This window comes from Synchiropus splendidus, chromosome 5, assembly GCF_027744825.2.
Source record: "Synchiropus splendidus isolate RoL2022-P1 chromosome 5, RoL_Sspl_1.0, whole genome shotgun sequence".
NCBI lineage: Eukaryota > Metazoa > Chordata > Actinopteri > Syngnathiformes > Callionymidae > Synchiropus > Synchiropus splendidus.
The window spans coordinates 30,501,203-30,527,695 of record NC_071338.1 but is presented as its reverse complement, the minus strand read 5'-3'; the positions used below and the strand labels follow the sequence as shown (position 1 = coordinate 30,527,695).

Below are 26,493 nucleotides of genomic sequence, written 5' to 3'. Positions count from 1 at the left end.
GATTATGTTAATTCGCTTTGTTAAAATATCTATCTCCGACCTCCCAACATCCCCCAACTCCTGGGTGCTTTTTGACCAGTCCTCAAACATGTCACTGCCAGACAATCTTTAGATTCATGCTCCCTTTTGGTACGACATTGTACTCGTCCATTTCAAACAATCTTACTGTCACTGATCACACGCTTCCATGCATCTGTTACAGTGGCATTGATGTTCACCAATATGACCAGCAGGGGGAGTAGCTCAGAGTCAAAAGTTTATGACAACAACAAACTCCAAAACAAACATGGCGACTGTGGAAGAAGTACTGTATTGATAATGCACCTCTTGCATAAGAGAGGAAAACGGAGGCAGCGTTGTAGGAGGCAGTGGCCGGTAAATGAATGTCACATAAGTGTTACATGTCAGGTAGTAGTGGTGCAGCTCTGTTTGGTCTGTATCCATAAGCCTCGTGGAAACGTGCAGAAATATGGACGAAATGAACGCAGAGCACAGACCAAAGGCTCCGTCCAGATCCAGATCCATACTTAGAATAAATGGTCCTAATGGTGAAGGTCATTAATCGAATATACCGTGACATAGTTTGGTTGAACTGTCAACATAGACTTTAAATCATCATTGAAAAATATATCATTTGAGACTGACACAATGAAAGTTGTGAAAACCTGATCACATTTTATAAACCCACCCAGAGTACTAGCCCAGCACGATCTAAAGAAGCCCAAAAACCACCCAACCTGGCAACCCTGTTTCTGTGTAACAAAACTCGAGCCTAATAATGGCATGTTGGAAATTGAATAAAGAATATGAGACCTGATTTTGGGGCTCAATCTCAGCCCCCTCAATGGCGCACTCTATCTGGATGTAAACAACTGTTCATTGGAAGAACTGGTACATTGGTTGCAAATGGAACACCATTTCTTGTTGTGCTTTGACTTTAAATATTGCTGTTGCATGCTTTTTATGATAGTTTTTTTTTTTTCTTGTTTGACTTCGTTCAAAACTTTTATGGAAAAAAAAGACTCCTTGGTCAGTGGTTCAAATCCAGTTCAGGGAAGTCAGGTGAGATCATCCCGAAACACATCAGTGACGGAACACATCTAGGTAAAAGTTGGACCCTGAACTACGTCTTCATCACATTATGACCTCACAGTGCACGCAGATCTCCTGTCAGCCCAGCAGTGCGGCGCAGTAATTAAACCCTGATGTATTCACTGTGACAGGTCAGCGGGGTATAATGGCCGCCTGTATACCAAAAGTGGCAGTTTCAGGAGTCAAGGCCAAACTTTTAATCAATGTCACGTCTCTACTTAGCGCGACCGCGCTCCACAGACCAGCAGGTGTGACCCATAAAAGCCTCTAAAGTGCTGCGTGATAGCATTTGTTCTTCTTCGTTTCCCCCCGACTTGGCTAAAGTGTAGAAAACAGTTTCCTGTGAAGCGGCGAGCTCCAGGGAGAAAGAGAAGTCAAACTGTGATTTGTCACATTGTGTACAGTCACCCTCCACCTATTTATAGCAGAGGGGCTCTTTCCTTTTGGACGCCTCATTCACTTTCTCCAGACTCAGGGAGCAATCTGGACCTGAAGTGGAGATCTGCAGCTCCAATCTTCAGATTCGTGGCCGTCCGAGTTAAACGCTGAAGTGAGTTTGGTAAAAAAAAAAAAAAATTCCATGTTGAGAGTGGAAGCAGAAGAGACTTGCTACCGTCGTGTGAGCTGCGTTGTGCACTGTAGATGTCTGAATAATTGTTGCATATGGGAATCATTCAATTCTGCTGCTCAGTAACTCACATTAGCTTTATCACATAGCACACACACATAATGCCCTTAACTTGTGATGGGCTGATGAGGCTTCATGAAACAGTGCCCTCATTTTCAGATGCCAGGTCGGTTTAAAAATGATGTGAGGTTTCATTGAGATGGCTGTAAAAATCCAAAAGATATCAGAGCGGAGATTGCCATCTAGTGGGCTCTGAAAATGCGGATACTGGTCTCATAAGTTGGTCAGTCTAAACACTGCTACCATCTAGTGATGTCACTGGAGGGGCCAAACACCGGTGCTGTGCACTGAAGAGGTGGAAGTAGCAGCAATAGCAGCCAGGAGGATGAAGTGAACGGATTAACACTAAGCGCTCATGTAAATGGATTGTAAAACCTTCTTCAGAAGGCTCAGTAGGACAAAACGTGTCATGCGTTTGGGTCAACAGAAGGATGGATTGGGTCTTTTACCAGCGAGTATTGACGCCTCCTCACCCATGTTTTTGATAGCCTCCTTGCTGTTTTGATGGCTTTCTACCATGGCTTGTTTATATATAGTTTTGCAGACGGTTTCAAAAACTTTGAGACAAACTTTCAGGGTAAAATCATCCCACAAAGCAGCCACTATTCCCTCATTCTTCAAACTTGCTTCACCTATTTTTTATGACGCTCTTCATCTTTTGGTTAGAAGAACAGGCTTCAAAGCTCACTGGCACCATTACAACATCCAGCTGTCATTGCCATTTCTCCTCAGATCCTGGAGCTGAAGACCTGCATTCTAATGCTGCGCCGACAGGATCCACCTCAAGTGATGTCACAAAGGCTTGTTTCCAGCTCCCACTTTGATTCACTTAGAAATAGATCTGCACTTATTTAGCCTATGTAATTCAACAGAAGCACCTTTGTAGACAACATATGATCATTTCATACTGCATATTCATCCATTGTTCCATTGTGACCCAAAGTTTGTGGTTCTTCATGTCTTGCAATAGCTGCTAGACCGCATGCTAGCTATTGGTCATCCGTCCTCAGGCACAAACAGTAGAGCTGTCATGTTTCAAACAGGGTTTATTTTAAACCCACCAACACAGGCTCCTTTCCATAACAAAATCACATAATAAAGAACAAAACCACTGCCTCCCTTAGAGAGGGCGAAAGCTCAGTCACATCAGCAGAAACCAACAGAGGAACCAGGAGATCTCAGAGGAACTGAATATCTCTCTGGTCGACTGCACTGATCTGTCGCAGGAGGAGGTCCGGACCTCATTGTTGGACTGTTGGCCTTAAGATGATCATAAGGTGGATGAGTAAAGAACCAAACAGCAGTGGTTTCTGTGATTTAACTAGAAGCCGTACGTGACTCATGAACGTATATTCATATTCTTCACCATTTCACTTCATTGTTCTGCGAAAACTAAAGCTAAATAATGTTCAATTGAATAGACGTTCTGAGACTGTTGGAGAGGCCAGACAAGATCACTGGCCCGCGGGAGCAGCGAAGAGCCCAGACGTCCCAGCAGACTCCGCCATTCTACTCGATCTCATTAACAGTGATATAGAGTCAGGCAAATGACTGCGAATCAATTCATCGCACATTTAAATGTTATTAGGAGAAGGAGCCATCAGCCGCAGAAGCTGGCGACACCAACATCGACAAGAGGAAGACCAGGTCAGACCAACTTTAAAGTCTAATTCCACTTCGTATTTCAGCGATGGATGGAAATGCCAGCCTGTCACTGGGTGTTTATGAGGGAGAAACAAAATACATTTTATTTCGATGGAGCCTTTAAAGACAGAGAGAAGCAACTGAAGGCTGAGTGTTGACCTTATCTGACACACAACACAGACACCGCCAGAACACACACACACTTCGGTCGCCATTAACAGCCGTGACTTTGAGAAACAATCAGGATTAATATTTATCTGCATTTCTCTTGTGACATCACAGATTTATTATATGATCCTCTACTTCAAATGCTGACAAATCTCTGGGGAAATTTTCCTAAAGTTGTCAGACAAATGGGTTTCACTGACTTTCAAAGGGGCAAAACAGCACCAGTTAGCACTTGAACTGCAAAGAATATTCAACCTTAGATGCAGTTTGACTTGTTCTGGGAGGAGAAAATGCGAGTCAAAATCACTCAAGTCATTGCACTTGACTCTATCATCCTTGATCTGCTCTCTGAGTGGTTAGGTTCCTGCTAGCCAGTTTTGAGCTAGCCAGAAGCTAACGCTAACTCAGGTTTCAGCTGATAAAGAAAGCCACGTCAAAGGTACAAAGCTCCTTCAATAAAACAAGTCTTGCAGCTTTCCTGGGAAGTACGAGAGACGTCGCCTGCAGGTGGCGCCTACCTGTGGTCTGGGGTGCCCTTTGACGATGCACTGTAGCACCAGCGTGTCTCCTTCTTTGATGGTGTAGATTCTCTCGCTGATGTTATCATCCTTCACGTTGCAGGCTGCTCCTGAGTGCACAATCTGAGCGTTGGCTGGAGCTGTGGAGGGACACAAGCACCACTTCATACATCATGTATTGAGGACATGGCTGCAGCAGGACGGCGTCAGACCGTCAAGGACTGGAGCTGAGAAGCAGCATCCATGAACACGCCATAGATTTCAGGGCTGTTTCAGCATTTGGAGAACGGAACATCACATTAATTCCACACCAGATTCTCACTACACGATGCGAGACGTACGATTGAGTCAGACCGATCCCCAAAATAGTCGCAACTCATGTCAAAATGGGCCTTAAATCATGCGGTGCACGCTCAGCTTCACACTTCTCCCCACGGGTCTGTGGTAGTTCTTGGTCTCTGAATTGGTTTGAACTGGCTCTCACTTTTGTAAAAGTGAAAACTTATAAGTTACCTTTGCTTGGATTTTGTCCCAATATGTTGTTTAAAAAAGTCCCAAAATGGAGCCCATCTCACTTGTGACAGACAGATGTCAGAAACCTTGAAAGAAAGCTACAAGTTCACTGTAAACTCAATATGAGGTGCTAAATGGTGTGTAGCTTTTTCAATTCAGAATCAAAAACGGCTTCAGACATGCAGCAGGCCTTTGCTTTGTTCAGACAAATCCTAGCTACGCTTATCCTCCCTTGTAAAATGATTCTACCCAATGAAAAAGAAGAGAAAAGCAGGCTCCACAGTGCAGCACACTTTCCTGGCCTCTAATTGTCTGATAGCTTGCTAACTCTCTACACGAGGCACTTTATGTTGCGATCGGAAATTGATTTGAAGTGACTCATCAAGCCCTGCGATGGACCTTAACAGATGTAATGGCCCGCTGACGTTTGAAGACGAGCGATGTCGTGTTTCATTCCGGGTTTGCGAACAGACAGCGGTGCAGCGACGACACTTGATGTCTGCATGATGTGAGATCTGTGCAAGAGCAGCAACAACAATAGCATCAAAGTCAGCGAGCCGCTAAAGCAGAGAGCGGCCTCGCGTGCCAGTAGCCTCACATGACTTCACCCCCGCCTCAGATGAGGGCAGGCAGACGGAGCGGCAGAAGCAGCGGGTGAGAAGGAAAAGGCCAGAGCAGAGTGTGAAGCCCCGAGAGAGGGAGGCGTGGGGGAGGGAGAGGGGGGGGAGGCACAATGATGTGATTAGCATCGATTCACAGGGAGAACAAATCTTCACTGTGCTCCGCAACTGTTAGCATTGAACCGACAGGAAGGAAGTGGGTGGCCTGTTCACCTTCAGCTTCTACTGCGTCCCACTCGGACTGATGGAGCACAACCGGAGTGACAAATCAACACGCCTCACTAGCATCACAACGTCGAGCAACCAAAACCTTCCTCACCTTTTGACTTTCCACTGAACTGAGAGCAAACACTTCATGTTTCTTTTGAGCCATTTCATTCAACCCCTCATCTATTGCTGGATCGTGACCAAAACTGCATTCTGATTCCTGGGGGGGTCCACATGAAGCGCAACCTTTTAGAGCTCTCACAATATCCTGCGCTAGCTTTAACACATCGCACCTTCATGAGAGACGTGACAAAACATGACAGTACATAAAAAAATAGAAGTAACAAAAAAAAAAAACAACTCTGAGAGAACATACGCAAGTTTGTTTTGAGAAGTGTAGGGGACATAAACCACGAGCAAGTGGTGTCATCGATGATTAAAATGGGTTTCACCTTAGATTAGGCTACTAGTAAAGCATCTGCAACACAGGCTTATTACATCTTTTTAGTGAAATATGGCTTCTTCTATAAAAAATTCTATAAATACTAATACTTTCTCATGAATCCAGCTTAAGTGAGGCTTACTTTTGTCCACCTCAGGCCACCGTTGTTCAAGTTGCCAGCTTGAGCTAATCACACGTTACATTACACGTGACGGTCCACAGGAGCGCGCACATCATAGCTCGCATGTGCTTTCACTACTTTCCGTCACCGCTTTCTCTCTCTCGGATGATGCGTGGATCAATGTGTCTCGGATGAGTACGGAAGATGCGTTCATCGGAATCGCAATTTTCCATACTACTGCAAATAACCGTGATTCCGATGGTTTACTGGATTTGTGTGAGGTGGATTGTTGGGTGGAGACAAAACTAGTCTCTGCAAAAAGTAGAGGGGGCGACGTCTATGAGCACAACATCCTGTTGGTCATTGTTTTCAAGAGTCCAAGTACAAAACAAGCGCTCTTGTTCCTTCCTATCTTGCAATACAGATCACAGATTGAAGGTTCTCTATAAAACAGTTGCTGATTCTTGGAAACGTCTGTAAACTCCATGGAGGTATCAGTCTGAGATGCAACTTCCCCTCTCTTAAATCACATTGAATAAAATCCCAGTTTAGCAGCGCCGTCATCATGGGTCCCAGAATGGCTGCAGCTTACAAGATTCCCTCTGTGATATTGCTGCATCTGCTTCACAGTTTTCCTGTTTACACGAGGCTTCATAGCGTTTTTTTTTTTTTTTTGAGCTGATGGAAGTCAGCTTTTAGCAACATGGTTATATTCTTATTTCTTTGTTTTCCACACTCAAACAGTCACCCACGCCGTCCATTTGCCGCGTTAAATTGTCCAACTTTGATGAAGCGCTGATGAGATATTAATTGGAAAAACAGCTTGAGATGGATTAAGAGGCTTTTTGTGTGATGCTTTTTAGCATCAATTATGAATCAGTGCTGCTGCGAGAGAAAAGTGTCTCTTTCAGAACACACATTTATCGCTTACATTTATCCATCCCATTGTTTTTTAACTCGCGTTTCATCATATACTTCACTCTCACACGTGGCGACTACTATTCTGAGTAGTAACATTAATACTTTTATCTGCTGAGTTTCTGTCCTTGAATCTGCCTCACTCACACTGGCACATGCGCTCAGAGGCATCTAAATGGCGTCAGAGGCAGATGATAATTTCTCAGAGCGTGTGGTCCGGGTCTCTCCATGGACCTCCTGTCTCCCTCTCTTTGTCATTTGACATAGTTTGAATAGCTTTGAAATGTTTTCTTTGTGCTTTGTCATCAGTGCCTGGGTATTGAAACAATGTTTTTTTTTCATTGTTTATCCCTCTTTTAATGGCACCTGACAACGTTATCTCTTTTATTCATAATCTTTTGGACTCAGCTTAGTTGCATCGACATTATTGTTGTCGAAAAATCTCAATGAACTTAGACTAGGTTTCCAACTTAGTCTAGACATCACGTCAACATCCGACAACTTGCAGCGACATTTTAATACACTGTCAGGTGTAGAATGATAGATTGTTTCTTTAGTGGGACAAAATTGGTGCAACGCTCTGTTTTAAACCCCTAAATAACCAAATATGGCAAGGAAACTTGATAAAAAGTAAAAGTATTTCCCAGTTTTTCAAACATTTCCTTTGTCAAAATACTAGTAGAGCAGCTACATTTCCATTCCAGCTGACGATATTTGGGGGTCAGACACAATGAAAACAAAAAAAGGAGATGAAGGGAGGTGAAGAAGCGAGTGCAGACGGGGTGCAACAGTTAGAGCAGCAGAAAGAGTGAAAGTAATGGTCACTGCTATAATAAAAAGGAAGCCTCACTTGCCGCAATGAGAAGCAATGAAGCCAGATTCATTCACCTCACTGAAATGGAAGACTACAACAATGGTGCAGCACATCCATCCCAGCAGCTGAGCTTTAAGTGCCTTGCTGAAGGGGCGGATGATGGAGGCAGCTCTGCAGGGCATGATCATGTCATATTTATGTTGCCTTCCCTGAGACGTCCTGGCCATGTTTCACCTCCAGGCTGCAGTGAAGACTTCAGATTCACACCAGAGAGTCGCGGCATTTCATTCGCGCCGAAGCCAAACTGGAATTGACGTACGGGTGAAAGAAATGGTGAATAATTATCTCCTGATATCTTATTGGGGAGCCGGGAGGTCGGACAGAGCGGCTCCTCTGTCTGCAGGCGCCTGCGGCGGCTTGGCTGATTCAGTCGAGGAAGAGATGGAGAGAATGGAAGAAGGTGCCGAGAGAGGAGGGAAGGATGAGTGCAGAAGGACTTATCATACTTGAAATTAGATATTAGAGCGCTGTTAATAGGAAGAGAGCAGGATATACAATGGGAGAGGCAGAGCGGGAGAAGTGAAAGAAGATAAAGTGGGATTCACTGGGAGAATGGATGGTGGAAGGGAAGAATGATAGGTAAAGGAAAGGATACAAAGGAAGAGGGATGGAAGAGAGGAGAAGAACGTGGTGTAAAATGGAAAGTTTGCAAATGATAGAGGGATGGTACAACGTGTGGAGGAGAGGTAGAGAAAGAAATGAGGAAATTTTACATGAAGTAAATATTATTTTGAAGTTTTTATTTCAGTTTGGATTTCGGAATATTTGTCTGAAGAGGAAGAGCAAGAGAAGTGGAAGAAGTGATGGGTACATAGCAGGGACCTGAAGAAAATGGAAGAAAAAGAGGGTATAAAATCGAACATAGAAAAAAGATGGAATGAAGTATAAAAGGAAGAGAACATGTCTATGGAGGAATGGAAATCTAGAAAGATGGGAACAAATATCACATGGATTAAAGGGAAGGACAGGACTGAAGGGACGTCAGGAAGAAACCACCATGCAGCTTTTGCTTGAGTGGGAGACACCTGACTTTGGCATGTCCATTCACGCCCACCACACTTCAGTCCTGCCACTGACACCATGATCCACGACGGGAGGACAACCCTCCACCTGTCACCGTGCTGCATCCATCACTCTGCCAAATGAATTGGTAAAGAAAGTGACGCCGCTTGAGTTGTTCCTGATGAATAAATGAATAAAAACACCAGATAGGACGAAGCCATCAACACCGGCGCTGTGGTCAGCTGAGGTCGGAGGCGCCTCAATCGAATCGCGATGAAAAATGAGCGTCGTTCCAGGACGGCGGCGGCGGCGGTGACAGCCATCTATCCATGTCTGGAGAGCCATCGATCAAGAAGGCCGTTGATTGAGAGTGTTGCTTGTGCATTATAGGAAACTTTCGCAAACATTCAATACACATTAGTCGCAAGTGAAACATAACTATCGGCACATGCCGACGCTGATGAATCGATTCCGCGCCGTCTGCCATGTTTGTTTCTGTCGAGGGGTAGGAGCGTTTCGCACCTGAACAAATGATGAGATGGAGGGGGAGGGGGGCAGTGACAAACTGCACCATTGCCAGCGAGTTGGGGGCGGGGGGGGTTTGCCTCCCTCTTCCCATCGTCCCACTCCACCCCTCCGTCCACCCCTCTTGGTGAGAAACGTAACGTGAGAGTGATGGATATGCGCAGTTATGTTATGGAAGCCAGTCCTGCATGTCGATGACTCTGTTCTCTTCATTCAATAGAAGCATCAGATAGCAGAGAGTCTCTCCATCACTGACAGACAGAAAAAAGGAAGGAGGGAGAGAAGTTGGGAGGAAAAAGGAAAGGAAAGGAGAATGATGGTAGGAAATATTAAAGAAGAATGAGAGAAGAATTGGAAGGTAAATGAGAAAAGTTAGCGGAAAGAAAAGAGGAAGTAAAATGAAAGGGGTTAGATATGAAAAAGAAAGAAGCAGATGATGAAATGCAAGAAAAGAAAGGAAGGGACTAAAGGGGGTAAATTGAGGATGAAAATGGTATGAAAAGAAAAATAGGAAATAAAGGAAGAAGAAAGAGGAAAAAAATGAACATAAGAGGAGGGAAAAGACAAATGAAAAGAGGGAAGATTGAGATCGCAGTAGGAATGAAACACTGAAAAGAAAGAAATAAAGGAATAGATGTAGGAGAGGGTCAAGAAGAAATGAAACAATCTGAAGCGTCCCCTGCACACAGGATTGTGAAGGAAGAGTGAATGGAGGTGATGAGAATCGTGGAGGGAAGAGCAGTTTCCAGCGGAGGAGCGACGAAAGAAAGGAAAATCAGTTGAATGGAAAGACGGAAGAGAAGGAGAGAGAGTGAACGAACACCATTTCTTCAACGACCAGATGACTCGGCGGAATGGAGGAGAGTTTCATTTTGAAACTCTGATTGAAGGAACCTGTCTGGGGAACCCAGTTGTTCATGAGTCACCAAGGTTTCTTTAACGTATCAGGGACCCATTTTAGCTTTGCCTTCTCTCTTTTCGGTCTATTAATGTGTATTTAGATAAATAAAACGAAGGTGTTCTTCATTCAGAACTTCAGAAACAGAAACTTCCGGGGATTCACTCTTTTCCATTCTGTCGTTCCTCTTGTGGCTTCCATCCTCGTCCCCGTTCGTCATGTTATATAAGGCTTTTCATCCGATTGCTCCTCAAAGAAAATGTAATGCGCTTTTGATGGAGTGAAGCGCCGTCCCCCGTGTTTGATCGGGTGTGTTTCAGCTGATGAAGAGCGCAAGGTTTCTCTCCAGGCTTCACAGTGAAGGACAGTAAATCCACTCCAATATATGATTGGGTATGGGATATTGGCAGCCTCGCCATCCTTGGGAATAGATGAAGTTTCAAGATCTCTCTTTGTTCTTCGGCTCCCCGAGGGACAGACGGAGGTTTTGTTTGCCTCTTCAGTGGGAAAGTTTTTCAATCAATGCCGTCGAAGCCTTCGCATCATGATGCCGGAATATTCACAACACAACAAAAGCATGTGGAATTTATGAAGGGAGGCTGCGCTGGGGGTCAAATAAAGCTAGTGCTGGGAGCTCACAGCTGCAGCAGCAGAATTGTCGGAACTGAAGTCGACGGCAACAGCGGCGATGGTTACTAAGATGTTTTTTTTTTTATCGTGAGGAAGTTGCAGGGATCAGTCGATCAGCCAATAACCCTGGACGGTTGTGGCCTTGTATTTCCTTGTTTTAATGGAATTCTCTTAAGTTCCAACCGCAGGCTTGTACTGCAAGGTGCCTGCATATTTATTTCAACCATTTTTAACTGCCATGTTTGTTTGTTTTTGTTGTTGGGTTCATTGGAAATTGCTGGACTTATAATGGAGTTAAAGTAACTTGTAATGTTTGAATAAATGGTGTTTATTGTTAGTTTGTTCTCTGCTGGCATTTGTTGAGGTCCACATTTGAGTCTCCTGCCGGTCTCTGCGTCGCAGTTTGAGCTCAGTCAGTTCACTTACACGTTGATGCCAACATAACCAAAGGAACTTTTGAGGAGTTCCTTTGGTTTTGTTACGCTACCAAAGAACTCTCATCAGAGCATTGCCCATTTTCATGGTACATATTCGTGATGGTTAGATACAGTATCATGAAACCGTATTGCAGGGTTGATGAAACAGTGCCCTCATTTTCAGGGGCCAATGTTTGTGTGCAATGATAATAAAGAAAGTCTAAGTCCAAGTCTAAGTCTATATTTACGGACACATAGAACAAGGTGAGCAGCTAAATGGTTTTGTTGTTTTCATCTTCCATCACTGACGTGATGTGGCGGCACAGTAGGAGGCAAAATAGAACCTACTGGCATATATGAATGGAAGATGTGCTCAATGGAAAGAGCCATTCAGTAAACTGATCACATCTGGTAAATGATGTTGAAATGCAGAGCCCTATAATTCAATATTGAGGCATCTTCACTGGTCCAGTAAACTCGATTGTTTGTCGTGGGCATCACTATCATCTGCCGTCATATCTTGATCAGCAAAGACTTTGCTCTGCCCCGACTTAGACGGCAAGATCGGAGGTTTGAATCTTGAGAGGGCTTCAGTCCGACGCCCTCGATGGAAGTGGCTTTGGTTCAAACATAAGTAGGAGGCGACGGAGCTGACAGAAGCCAGAGGTGATGGTGTCGGCTCGGGTCTGATGTGGAGTGATGGCGCTTTTGCAGAACACAGCCAACAAGTTTGACTCTCCAGGTCCGCCGTCGCAGCGCTCGAGCGCTCGCCGAGATGAAAAGATGAAGAGAGAGCGAGAGTTCCACCAAAGGCATGAAAACCTCTTACATCGTCGACGCTCTTGGAAAGATGGGAGAAGAAAGAGAAACGCCTCACTGGTCTTTTCCTTTTAGACGATATCCTCGACCCAATATATGGCCCCCCGTTTAAGTTTAAACTGCTGCAACAAGCCTTGGATCAATTGCACACAGTCGTGTCACAGAGCTGAGGAAAATCTAATATAATAACAAAAAAGAAATCAATGTTTGAATTAGTAAAAGTTATTTTTTATCATCAGTAGTTTCTGTTCTAGCATTTGCAGACTTTTAAGAGGTGTCTTAACTTCAGTGTGGTGTGTTCAGTGTTACAAATATGCTCAGATCTTTATCCACTGGAGAGCAGAGAAACGCTTCCAGTTTGACGTTCAGGAAGAAAGAAACACGTCGCAACACAGATGACGAACGATGACAATAGTCGCTGGAACAACTCACTCTGTCATTCTCCTGCTTGTGTTGGACAGCTGTGGTCAACACCAGCCAAGCAAAATGAATGCGTGGGATTTTAAAAACATTGATTCAACATCTGGAGCTCCATCCTGAATCTAGCATCTGCTCAGATCAACACCGAAGCGAAGCTGAATACAGCTGGCTGCAACACAGAAGACTGATCCGCGCTTATTACTTCAGTGTGTGTCTGTGTGGTCCTAGTGTAGCTGTACTTGCGGGGGACAGTTCTTGTGGGGACCTCATGTATTTGTGGGGACCAAGTTTAAGCCTCAATTTGAGGTTTAAAACCTCAAAATAACTGGGTCATTATAACTGGGTGCACGTTTGGTCCTCGCTCAGGTGAGCCATTTGTTTTTGATGGTTAAGTCAAGGGTGAGAGGCTGGGGAAAGGGTGATGGCAATGAAAGGTCCTCACAACAATGGTGTGACAAATCTGTGAGTGTGCGTGTGTGTGTTCTTGTACTATCTTTGTGAGAACCTGTATGAGTTTTTAATCACAGAGTGAGGACTTTTTTTGAAAGTGAGGACATTTGGCAGGTCCTCACTTCGGTCAGCCTCATTTGAGGGTGAAAGATATGAAATAAATGGGTTATTATCATTGGGGTTTAGTAAAGGTTAAGTTTAGCCATGTGTTTTGGATGGCTCGGTTTCGGGTGAGAGGCTGGGGAAAGGGTTATGTCAATGACGGTCCTCACTAAGATAGGAAGACAAACATGTGTGCTTGTGTGTGTCTAACTCTTCTTGTGTGGAGCAATCTTGACAAAACGCTTTCTCGTGAGTACATTTTAGCTGGTCCCCATAAGTTCAAGCCTCAGTTTGAGAATGAAGACGCTATAATAACTGGGTCATGATCGTTGAATTTAAGTTTGGTTCAGAGTCCTGGTTCAGGTGAGCCATGTGTTTTGGATGGTTTGGTTTCGGGTGAGAGGCTGGGGAAAGGGTTATGGCAATGAGAGGTCCTCATGAAGATATAGAGACAAATGGCTGTGTGAGCGTAGGTGTGTGTGTGTGTGTGCGTGCCATATGCTGCACAAGCCTCCTCAGGTGCAACACATGCTTATTTTTGTCATAAATGAAGCAGCGGGGTTTTGATGATGAGGAGAACGAGGCTATAATTGTTACACTGTGATGGAAGTCTCAGAACGAATCTTCACGAGCAAAGTGACTCGAGATAAAATGATACGAGGAAACTCTCTTTCAAGTTCAATTTCCTTTTCAAATGAAGGTGATGAAGGAAAGGGGCTCATGCGGAATGCAAAACTGCTAGAACGCTGTCAACAACATGGGAAAACATGAGTGTTGTTTTCTACACAAAGTCGGCTGTACTTCACTTCAAGTACTTCTCAGAGTTTGGCGATAGCACTGGGTTTTAAAATACACATATGGCTGAATGTAAATCTTGACAATCTGACCGATGGTCACCAGGTGGGTTTTATGGTCCTCCCTTAATAAGACAGAAGAGGAGCGAGGGAAGCAAGATACAGAGCAGCGACTACATCAGAGGGAGACAAAGTGAGGGAGGACAGATGGTTTGTGGAGAGGAGGGACAGTGTTGGACCGTGAATGTCGGGGATGAAGAAGACGAAGGTTTGTGAATGTAGTGAATGAGGACAGGAAGAGGAGAGTTGTGTTGGAGAGAAGGAACAAGAGAGGTGGGGGTGGAGGACTGTGGCAAAGAAATGACTATAAAGGGACAGGGAGCTGTCCAAGGTACTGAAAGAGAAAACTAGTGCGCTTTATAGGGAACTCGAACTAAGACATGCAGAGGAGAAAATGAATGATTAGGATGATGGTCCTGACAATGATTATGACTCACCAGCATGTGTATTGAGACCAGGGATTCTTAACCATTTTGATCTTGGGGCCCACCAGATTCACCTTCACCTTCACCTTCTTCTGCCGCTTATCCGGGGTCGGGTCGCGGAGGCAGCATTCGGAGCAGGGAAGCCCAAACTTCCCGGTCCGCACAAACCTCCTCCAGCTCCTCCCGGGGGATCCCGAGGCGTTCCCAGGCCAGAGCGGAGACATCATCTCTCCAGCGAGTCCTGGGTCTTCCCCGGGGTCTCCTCCCGGTAGGACATGCCCGGAACACCTCCGGATCAGATGCCCGAGCCACCTCAACTGGTTCCTCTCCATGTGGAGGAGCAGCGGCTCCACCCCGAGCTCCTCCCGGATGACCGAACTCCTCACCCTATCTCTAAGGGTGCGGGGCCCAGCCACCCTGCGGAGGACACTCATCTCAGCCGCTTGTATCCACGATCTCATCCTTTCGGTCATGACCCAAAGCTCGTGACCATAGGTGAGGGTGGGAACGTAGATCGATTGGTAAATCCATCGTCTTGTGACTCAGCTCTCTCTCAGATTCATTTGTGTTCAATAACCATACATGTAAACAAACCTTGTGAAATTACATGAAACCATGTGATCAGCATACAGATATTTGTCTTTGAAAAGTCCAACCAGCAGCAGAACCAGGTACAAGTCATGTTCACCAAATTAACTGAAGAAAAAGAGAAGAAAAATAAAACCCTTGATGCAAACTGTTGAGAAAATTAGAAAAAGTGTACAGCATGAATACATTTCTGAATAAAATAAATATAATAAAACATCTAAATATCCAAAAATATTTTCCTAAATAAACTCAAATAAGACAAGTAAAGTGTAAATGACAGTTTCGCCATAAAATAATCCATCTAAAAAAATTGCTCCAACAGGAGAACAATTTTCACCGTTGGGGCGCCATCACTTTATTTATCATCTTTTCTTTGCAAGAAATTCTTCCCAGTTGGTAACTATCACAAATGTGCAGTTGTCAAGTCAATTCCATGACACACTACTGCCACCATATGTGGCGAGTGTATTAAGGCTGAGCGTCTTGCGGTCCTCATGGCCCAGAGGTGTAAAACAAAAAACTTCTAGCGGCCCTTTAAGAGGGACTCGTGGCCCAACCATGGGCCTCCACTGTACACAACTTTACACCAACACAAAGGGCCTTCTAGGTCATGACAACCACGTAAAATACTAGTCATTGTGCTTGAGCTTTGGGGGTCCACAGTGGGAAAATATTATGTATATTAATTGTGTTGATAAAGTTGTGCTGACGTATATAGTTGTAGTTTGAAGCTCTGAAACTGTGTTTGTATTTTCAGGACGTTTACTGCACTGGTGCCAAAGTCTCACAGCGGTCACTCTGGGTGAGCAGCAGGAGGGATGGAGGGAGTGAGAAACGCTTCAACCAAATGCCAGTTATGTGCGTGAGCGAAGGCAAAAGTGAGTCTGTGTCAGAGTGAAAAAGAAAAAGACTCCGACAGGACCAGTAAAAATAACGTATTGTGTTTTCCAGCCCGCTTCATCAGTCACGCCAATAAAGCGTCTGCAAGTGAAGAATTGAAAGGAAGGAGACTGTCGACTCCCAAATGTTGAGGTGGCGACGGCTCCCTGAGTTCAGGCGATGTGTAAATGAGAAGGAGACACTGAACGATGGCTGAATACGGAGGTGACAAGGGGAGCAATTAGCCCCTCTGAAATCCCCTCGCCAGAGAATCTGGAGACTCAGTCTCACGCAGAACATTTCCACCAAAAGTTCACGCCGGAAAGTAATGATTTTCATCTGTTGCTCATTAAAAAACAGAGAGAAACCTCCTTCATTTTGAGGGAATCTAGAGAGTGTGGGTCGAGAAAGTGCCCAAAAGCTTATTGCAACATGGACTTATTACTTCTAATTTCTGAGTTTTGGGATGGTTGAGCAGGAAGCTTTTTCCTCGATTTAACACGGCAGAATGGAAGGTTCAATTTTATTCACACTTGGAGAAGTCCAGATCATAACATCGTAAAGGGCTTCAGACCGGCACAAACACAGAAGTTTTCAATAATTTGCCACTTTGTAGCTCAACTTTTCCACTTCATTATTGCCCCACATGTATTATATCTTCAATATTTAATTCATTTTTGAGAATGAAAAATGTTTGCAGCAAGTGGCGATAGAGTTGCCACAGTTGGAGCGAAGAACAAAGTTCTCTCGCCCACGGTTGGTTTTGCAATAAACCTTTGTCTTTTAAGGGTCATTCTTAAGGAAATGGAGGAGCCAGCAGTTTGGCAAGGCTTTGCTTGTCAGTTGTGTCTAGCTATGACTCTAAAAAGTGTTTTAGCCAATACGACGGATTTGACACCCAGTGATTCTTTTCAAAGTCCGAAAACAACTTGTCAGAAGCACCTGCTCTTCAACTTTCCGTCATCCGCCAGGAATCAGTGCAGCGTAACAACGCGTTTAGAGTTGTTAGCTTGGTGCCGGGAGGTCGCCGCTATTCCAAAAGAGCCGCCGACATCCTGAGCCACTTTATCTCCGGATGAAAGAGTAAACTTCCCACAAACAAATAATGCCTGCGACTAAACGCGTTTGAAACACAGTCGCTGTTCAACAATGTGGTATTTAACAGAAGATTAAATATTAACTGGCAGCTGGGAACGGAGAGACTCGAACCCCCCGAGGACGAGGGTGTGTGTGTGTGTGTGTGTGTTTTTTTTTTTTTTTTTTTAAATGTTCCCATAGCTTCATCCCCATTATCGCAACGTGTTTTACGAGCATGTGGCCTGTGGTGAACTCGCCCTGGATACCCCGTACTGGGAACAGGCTTTCTGCTAGTGCTGTTTATTGTTCGACTGAGGCTTTAAAATCTGTTTGTGAGGAAGTTAATACTAAAAAAACATACTGTGAATCTGAATACTTTTGAAGTCAAAAGTGAAGTAATGATGCAAGTGAACAATATTATGGAGCTCATCTCCACTCTACTTCAGTGACAGAGGGAACACCAAGTAACTTCTGTCAGGGTTCCAACTCTTGTTTGTTCCAGTGTGATGGCAGCCATTTTTGTTTACAGTAGCTGAGGCGGTGATCAACTCTGAGCTGAGAAGTTATACTGTGAGCAGACGACACCAAACACTGCTTCTGTTGTGGGTTTATGATGCGTCATGAAACAGTGTCCACACTTTCAGAACCCACTAGTTGTCTCTCTTCACTCTAAAATCTACAGTATTTCAATGTAACCTTGCCTCATGTTTCCAAAAAGAGCGCCACCTACTGTGCCCTAAAAATGGTGACACTGTTTCATGAAGCCTCCTCACTGGTGCTACAATAGCGCTTTCTTCTTAACAAGTGATAATGCATTCAGAAAATAAGAACCGGAAAATACTTGAGCTGAAATCAACAAAAATTATGACTTCATCCACTATGTCTTCGAACATTTGTCAATTTTGTCAATTCAAGTTCTCAGTTTTGACTCCCAAAAGCGTATTCAGGCTTTTTTTTCCATCTTCAGCAGCTGAAGCCGATGCGACCCAGCTTGTGTCCAGATGGCAGCTGAGTCTGACCCTCCCCAAGGGTCTCTTCTCCAGTGCCACAGCCATCCTGTGACCGCATCTGTCTCTTCCTCTTCTCTCTATTTAAAAGGTCGGGGTTCGGGTCAGAGAGCAGGTAGTGGAGTTAAATTGTGCTGGGAAAGACGTCAGCTGTGACTGGCAACCCTGCCGTCACAGATGAGAGCTACTGGTGCGTTCTCAAGCTGAAGGACAACCAGAAGTAGAGCTGGACCCAAGAAGTCAGGCAGCGGCCGGACTTCATATACAAACGTTGACTTTTGACCTTTCAGTTCTGAGATTTACTGTGACAAACTAAACGCTCCGATAAAACTTGAAATAACTACAAGCACATTGGTTCAGCTACCAATGGTACTAGAGAGAGATTTCATGGCTTCTCCATCACGCAAAGTTGTCAGGGCTGAGATGAAGTTTAGCTCGTGTGATAGGCTGATAAGACTTCTGTGTTTTCACTCAGTAGATGGCGCTCTAGGTTTAAAAAATATGCCAGGTTTCATTGAAAAGGTTGTTCAAATCCAAAGCAAATCACTACTCAAAGGCAATGTTCAAGTTGGAGATGAGAGTCTTCCACATATGGAGGAGTTCAAGTGGCTTGGGGTCTCATTCTTAAGAAGGGGGAGTGGGGGTGGAGATGGACAGATGGATCTGTGTAGTGTCTTCAGTCATGTGGACTCTGTAATGTTCGAGTCATGGTGAAGAAAGAGCTGAGCCAAAAGACAAAGCTTTCCATTCAGCAGTGGACTTGTACTCTCATCTGTCGGAAAGAACAAGATTATCAAGGGTTCTCCTCAGGGTGTCTGGGGGAGACTCAAAGTAGAATCAAATTTCCTCCAGCCGGAGAGAAGCCAGCCGAGGTAGCTTGGGTATCGTGTTAGCTAGTGAGGTGTTGCAGCTTGTGATGGGCTTTTGAGGCTTCATGAAACAATGTCCTCATTTTCAGAGGCTATGATACAAACAAAATAATTTCAATAACGCCTCACGTTAAAGTGAGAGCGCCCCCTACTGAGCTCTGAAAATGAGGACATTTTCATGAAGATACATCAACCCATCACTGGTTCCAGGCAGTCCAACTAGGAGGAGGCTCTGGATAGATTACTTCTCACAGCTGCACCGGGAACCTCATGGTTTTCCACCATGTAGATCTCAAGGAGCCTATGGCCTCTTCTCTTCAACTGCTTCCCTTGTGACTCTTTGGCAAACAAGTTAAAGAAGACAGGCTAAAGTACGATAACAAATCCACTCGTGCGGTGACGGCCAAGAGAAAACCTTCAGAATGAACTTTTTCAAGCTGGAACTTTTTTCAACGTCGGGCATGCCATCTAAAATAGATTCCGCCTCCACTCGCTGTCGCTCACCTCCAATAATCTGATCAGTAAATCTCCGCGTCCTGCGCCGCGCTCGGCTAATGAGGGAGCCTCCCGCTCTTTACGTTCCTCCTCCACTCTTGTCAAATTTCCTGACAAATACGCCGGCGGAGACTTCAAAAGTATTCCCTGCGTTCTGTTTTCTTTCGCTGCTTCTGCCGGTTCTGAAGCCCGGAGTGAAACTTCAGAGGGGTTAGGTTGACAATGCAGCGAAGCTCAGTGGGGCCCGCTGCTTTGTCTGCGTGTGTTTTCAGAAAAAAGAGAGCACGGAAGCCGTTTGATACCGTCTCTGTGTCTATATCCGCGTTGTTAGCCCGTTCATCTCTCACCAAGACGCCAATACCCCGGAGAAAATGAAGGCTCTCCCGACCGACAGGGCTGATATGAGTTTTAAAATGTGATGATTTACTCTCTGGGCATGAACGTGGTGCTATTCTCCTACACATTTTCATAGGAGAAAGTGCTGTTGGACGCTACACCAGTTCACGACGTGTCAATTTCACTTGTTATGCAGTATGAATTTTTCATCGAGTGAAAGACTGAAGAAGACAAGAATATCGGAGAGAAGAAATAAAGTCGGATATATGCATCAAAATATGCCATGAAGGTGTCAGTGATGACAATCCAGTTTTTGCATAGTTTTCCATGTTAATTTAAAACATTTGCGTGAAGACCCTTGATGCCCAGTCATGAGACAGAACCATGTGAGACCCTTTGAATTCCCCAACAGTGACTTTGCTCAGTGAAATGCTCACTTCAACTCTAGCGCTCGCACCAGGAACCATCACAGAAGCAGCGTGACCCTCGGCTTTCCTTATGTGTTTGACACCTGCCTCTTAGAATCTTTGTCAATCTCGACAGGAATATATAGACGGAATCAAATTTTAACACGAACATTACGACCTAACCGGTGGCGGAGGCACCAAGCTGATGGTCCCACTTGACACTAGATAGCATGGACGATGGGCAGAAGTCCACATCAGACATCTGCTGCTTTATATCATCATATTTCAATCCTGGTGTGATCGAGTGAACTGAAGACACCGGCCGCAGCAAAACACGTCTGAAGCTTTGGTAACTGAAGCTTCACGACTTCAATGGCACAATGACAATGGCATAAAGTGTCGATGTTGGAAAAGTGGACTTTCGCGTCCTGTACTAACGCCGAAGGCATAGTTCAACGTTGCACGTCAATGTATTAGGTTTTCAATTCAAGCACATGTTCCGACTTTCGCAGCATATGGCGCTGGCACTGCGGGTAGCGTGTCAAGTAAAAGATAGCCAGCGGCTAGGCATGGGGAAGCCATGGGATGGCACTCATTTCGTTCAATAAATAGCAACTGCAAGAACTTCAGAAAGTCCCCCCCTTACCAACTGAAACGTGTATGAGTCAACATGCAGCTGCCTTTGTCATTAGTATAGGATGCAATGGTCCACTTTTTTCAATGAGGTCAGCTTGCACCTTTTTTTTTTTTTTTTTACGTCTTTGAAGTTGTGAATTTAAGACAAGCATCTTGTCATGACATGAGGAGGCAACAGGAGTCATGCGCAAAACGTCCTATCCACAGTTGCAAGCTATATTTTCAGTTTAGGGTTGACTTCCTAAAACTGTGCGTTGAAATCGATTTATCGTTCTGACAACAAGAACGAAATAAAAACAGTGTGGACTTTGGACTAACTATCAGTAGGAACTTCAGATACATTTTTATGAGGCAAAACAGCAAGTTGTCTTAGGTAGAAGTGGTTTGGAAGTTTTCTTCGTCAGACGCTGGATGGCAGGTTGTTTTCGGAAATCACTGTCAGTTCAGATTTTGCATGCATGGTGTTTCGTGATGGGATTATAAGGCTTCATGAAACAATGTCCTCATTTTCAGACCAAACTAGAGGGCGCTGTGTGTTGTAAAACCTTCGCATTTCACCTAATAGTTCAATGAAACCTCACTTCATTTTTATACTGAGAGCACCACCTACTGAGCTCTGAAAATGAGGACACTGTTTCATGAAGCCTCATCAGCCCATCACTGCTTCATGCTCTAAAAACCTTAATCTCCCCAAATATGCTGCAAGTCACGAAGACTCTGACTACATAACACCAGCACCATCTGTGACTCAGCTCCCCTTACATTGTTGTGGAGGGTTTTTTTTTTGTGTGTGTGAATTCTTCACTGTCATTTGGAGGTCAAACTGTCAATCAAGTTCAAACTTCAGGCTCACCTTGTTATCAGAGTTTGTCGCCTCTGACACAGTGTGTTCCTCATCTTTGTTTATATTCTTGTGTTTTTCTGACTCCTGTACATGTAGAGAAATGCAGCGCAAGATTTCACGCCTGTCTGTGAGCCATCATTACCGTATTCATTATGGTTTTCTTTCAGACCAACACGCTTTTATGCTACACTATTGTTAGTGTGTCGGCTCAAGGGCGATGCAGCAAAAAGGCAGCGAGCGGCTGCACACTCTGTATCTACAGCGGCGCGCACCCCGACTTCTTCTGTCGCTCTGTGGGATCAGAGAGACCGCAGCACAATGTGGGTCATTGTGCGCCACTATTAGGCGAGATCTGTGTCACTGTAAAAACCATGAGGCTAAATTCCCCGTTTCTGTTCCCCAGAACATCCGGACGCAGTGAGGAGACCCAAGACTTGAAGAAGAAAGCGCGGTCACAGACTCAAACACCACCCGGGCCGTCACATATCTCTACAATATTAATTACACTGTGCCACACTTCTGAATAATGGAAGAGTCCTATTTAACCAAACTGAATTATTTAGCAGCGGCATGGCCCAGTGTATATAACGGGATCGATACTCCACCAGCAGAGGTTAGAACATTCCAGAGAGAACCGGCGGGAAAGTTGGGTCCACCTGCACTTTGTGTGTGAGTTCAAGAGGTGGCAGCCCTTCATGCATTCGTGATGGAGCAACAACTAAATGGACGAAACTCCACTCTCGCTACGCATTTTTGATGAGATCACGAACCAATCACGACCATGTCACGCACGCTTCGTCACCCTCCATGTTTCCGTTCTCCTCATCGTGCTTGGTGAAACTTCCACTTGATGATTTTGGAATATTTAAAGCCAGTTGTGAATCTCATTTCATTTGGAACTAGGTTTCACAGAATATTTTATCTCTTCAAACACACCAACACGGTCGAGGGACGTGCCCCCTCTACCCCGTATTCCTGAGAGAGGTCAGCTCCACTTAAGCGCCCACTTTGTCTCATCCATGCTCCGACGCCGTTTGTTCACTACCATTGACTAATATGTTCTCAGGTGCTTGAGCTTTTCTTTGTGCGTTTTGAGTGCGAGTTTTACCACTATACTACCTTTTCTTTCTTGAATGCTAACATGCTAAACGGCTGCAAACTGTGATGTAGACAAGTGCAGCGGGTACCGACACTGTCACTGTCGCAATGGTGTGTTCATGTCCGGCTTGGAAAATCACCTACTCATCTTCACCCTCACAATCACAAGGATGCGTTCAAATACTGAAACATGGTACCGTTTCACTTTAGTTGAATCGGTACTCAGTTGTCACTAAGGAATTCGGTTTGTACCAATAAACCATCCCTATGTCTCGGACCTTCTTTCTGCTCTGACTTTATTTTTTTGCATGGACTTTTGTCGTAGTCTTGATGCAACTATCCTCAATTGTACAGTCATGACACACTATCACGTCCCTTTACTTCTAGGTTTGCAACAATTTTAGCCTTTTCACTAGTCAGTATTTGTGCTCTACACCCCCCTCATTGGTCTTGGTCTCGACTTGATCTTGGGCTCTTAAAGTGTTGGTCTTGCACTCGCCATCCTGGTTTCTGGTTTGGTGGACTTGAGGACAGGACTAACACTGACACTCTGCTTGAACAGTTTGTGTTTATTGTGATCTTGCACATGATTGTGTGTCTGCTTGCGAGGCTCACCTCCCATGTGGTTGGGTTCAGGTTTCACCTGGTTCTCAGACAATATCTGCTACTTTCTCTTGCTCTTCTGGAGATGAAGCCTAGTAATACGGTTACAGAAGATGAAGTGATGAATGCAGCAAGCAATACAGATGATCAGGTGAGACATTCTGAAGTGTTTGGAGGTGAAGAGGAGCGACATCAGGTTCGGCAGACGAGGAGAAAACAAGGATTGTGTCTGAGGTAGAACAAGGAAGCCTGGCAGCAGACGATCAGAGAGGGCCTCAGGACTATTGCAGATCACCTGCCTTACCCAGCAAGACAACTGAAGAACGAAAAGCTCCAACTCTTTGCTTCACGACAAACCGCTAGATGTCACTTCATTCCTCCTGAAACTTAAACGCTCTAATGATATGAACTGTAAGTGATTCAGCAACAGCATCTTGTCGGACCAAAAAAAAAGAGGTCTGAAATTAAAAGATTGTAACCACATCATTTGGCGAGCTTATCAAAATTTAATTCTATTTTTATCCAAGTAAAGTGATTGGGGTTCAAACGTGCCAACAGCGTCTCTGCCTACTAAGCTAATAGTTACACTGACATAAATGATGGCTTCATCTGCTGTATATATATATATATATATATATATATATATATATATATATATATATATATATGGAAGCAGCTACTGGCCTTGGCAGAGCCGTGCACTCTTAGCATGCCCTTCTGGACGAATTTGTCTTCCTTTGCATGGAAGCCAGGTTTTAGTGCTGATGCGGAACTGTCACACTATCAAATATGGATGACTACTTAAGAGGAGAACAACCCTATGGCATTCTATGTTTATAAATGTGTGTGTCAGAGGGATGTTCGGAACGTGCGAACCATGCAGGCGAAGTTCACTGTCGGGCAAGCGTGGATGATGTAACTGCTCGTGTCCTGGATGGCGGAGCAAAAGTGTTGTTTTCACTCTCATCACCGAGCAGCTGCTATCAAAGCCGCTTTGTTTCAGGGTGGTTTGCCGGATTATTTATTTATACCCCCAAAGTTACAGGTGAGGAAGGAAGGATGAGGACCAGCAACCCCGGACCTTTCAAAGGGAGGTACGTCAGTGGTAAAGATATGAAAAGCACTTGTTTATAGAAGGACGGGAAGAACGATTCCCAATGCAAGATACACAACCTGCACTCAGACCTCACCACCATTTCTAGTGAGCAGTATAATCCACAGAGCTAAAGGGGTCCTTTATTCTTTATTCTGGACAAAGAATGAGTTCCTCAACAGAGGTGAATGAATAAACTACAACACTGGATGGTTGAGACAAGTCACGCTGTCACCAAGTCGCCAAGTTTCAGACCCGCTGGCTCCAGTACGTCAGCGGCCCCTTCACTATGTCAACACGTAGTTGGTCGAAAATGACTTGAGATATTTCTGTTGAAGTATTCAGTATGACGTACAGGATACCCCTGCTTTTTCGTCATACCAACTCTGTGAGCGCATCCGTACTGTTTCAAGTATTTGTACTCCATCTCAGTCCTGACAGAACATGGAGAATAACTCTCCCAACCCAGGCTTCAACGCCTGTTCTGACCTTGACACGCTTTGCATCCACAACTCTGAATTCTGACAAACGAACAATACACAATTTTCCAGAAGTAATTACGATTCGAGTTGCTGTTTACTCTCTTCAATTTCACATTGCTATGTAGATTGTCAGGGAGTCTGGACCACACTCATTCCGCGGCTGCATTTCAACCTTGTATCTTTCCTCACAAGCGAAACCATGAACCCAAACTTCAACACAGTACGTGAGATGCAAGTGCACAACACAGCTTGTGTTCCTGGCCAGTCACAGAGCGTGAACGACAAGTGCAAACCCAGGAAGTGGAAACAAACAAACAGAGCAACCATTCCGTCAGCTGGTTTGTGCAGCGGATTTACTCAGACACGGAAACACATTCGACACTGCAGCATCTCCGTGTTGCCATTAATATTGCTCTTCCCTCGAACACCCCCTGAGGTCCGTTAGTGCCATTAAATACGTGGATGATGGCCCATTTGGTGAGGCTTTTAACTTGATTTAATTGCTTATTGTTTTCCACAAGGTCACAACCACAAATGATGTTATCATTCATCAAAGACGGAGTCCAGATCTGGCAAGTTTGTGTCCTTAATTTCTGGTGTTTCCTTTCTGTTTAAAGGCTATTTAAAACTGTTTAGCTCAAAGTAAAAGATAAGCAAACACTGTAACAATGGCTTTGGTTCTAAAATGAATAAGTGGAAGCCAAACTCAGGTCGTAAATACATGGGTTCAAGACTGAGTGGATGGACCTCAGAGGTGCAGCGTATGGACCGGCTTGCAAGTGTTACATGAGACTGGTCAGAAAAGTGTGAAGTTTGTCACTGGTGAGAGAATGAAGAGAGGAATGAAAGTTGATTCAACTTAAGCTAAAGATTCAGTTTAAGTCTTTGGTCTTGTCGATTTCAATATATAGTACATATACCAGAACTTCAGTCTGCACTATAATGCATATATATATATATATATATATATATATATATATATATATATATATATATATATATATATATATATATATATATATATATATATATATATATATATATATATAAATTAAGAAGATTCATCTTTGAAAGAGACGGTGGTGGACCGTCATGACAGAGACATGAGAGAGCAGCCAGTGGTTTCTCAGCATTTTTAGCAGCTCTGTGGTCACCCGCCTCATGCTTCACCAACACCAGCGAGGGAGGAGTCTGTATGAATTTCACTTCCACAGTTAGTCATGGTAACACTTTTATTTGGGGAACACAAATTAGTTATATATATATTAGGATTTAGTCTTAATAATCAGTAAATATGGTGTTGTTTAGAGTGAATTTTTGCTGACTATTTCAGGGCCAATATAGCCTAGCTTAACTAGATGCTAATCTGTACTTAATAAGGAATATTTATAAGCTAATAGTTGGTGGATACAAATTTTTATTTATTCATAGCTATATATAGCAAACCGTTCTCATTTGATATTGGTTTATGTTCATGAATGGCTTCTCTGTTCTTCCAGTTACCTCGGATGTGGGAAGTCCAAACTAGGAATGACATCACAGCCGAGATCAGCATGTTACCAAAGAAAGACACTCTATAAACAGTGTCGGATGCATCGACCAGACTGGCGATAGAATCTACTCACTATTACAGCAGGTCTCCTCGCTCCTGACACTTCAAGTACCTCAGTGGGGCGACTGGGAAATCCGATGTCGAGTGACGTCACCTGGGGGTCGGAGCTGGGACTTACCCA

At 44.3% G+C, this 26,493-nt stretch overlaps 1 protein-coding gene across 3 annotated transcripts in view; it reads right to left on the bottom strand.

Annotated features, from left to right (window-relative positions):
- Positions 1 to 26,493, bottom strand: part of LOC128758949 (MAM domain-containing glycosylphosphatidylinositol anchor protein 1) — a 194,075-nt gene that overhangs the window by 118,602 nt on the left and 48,980 nt on the right. For all 3 annotated transcript variants that reach the window (XM_053865466.1, XM_053865467.1, XM_053865468.1), the window contains one exon: positions 4,111 to 4,250. In XM_053865466.1, the coding sequence (XP_053721441.1) occupies positions 4,111 to 4,250 (140 nt within the window). The remainder of the gene's footprint in view (positions 1 to 4,110; positions 4,251 to 26,493) is intronic.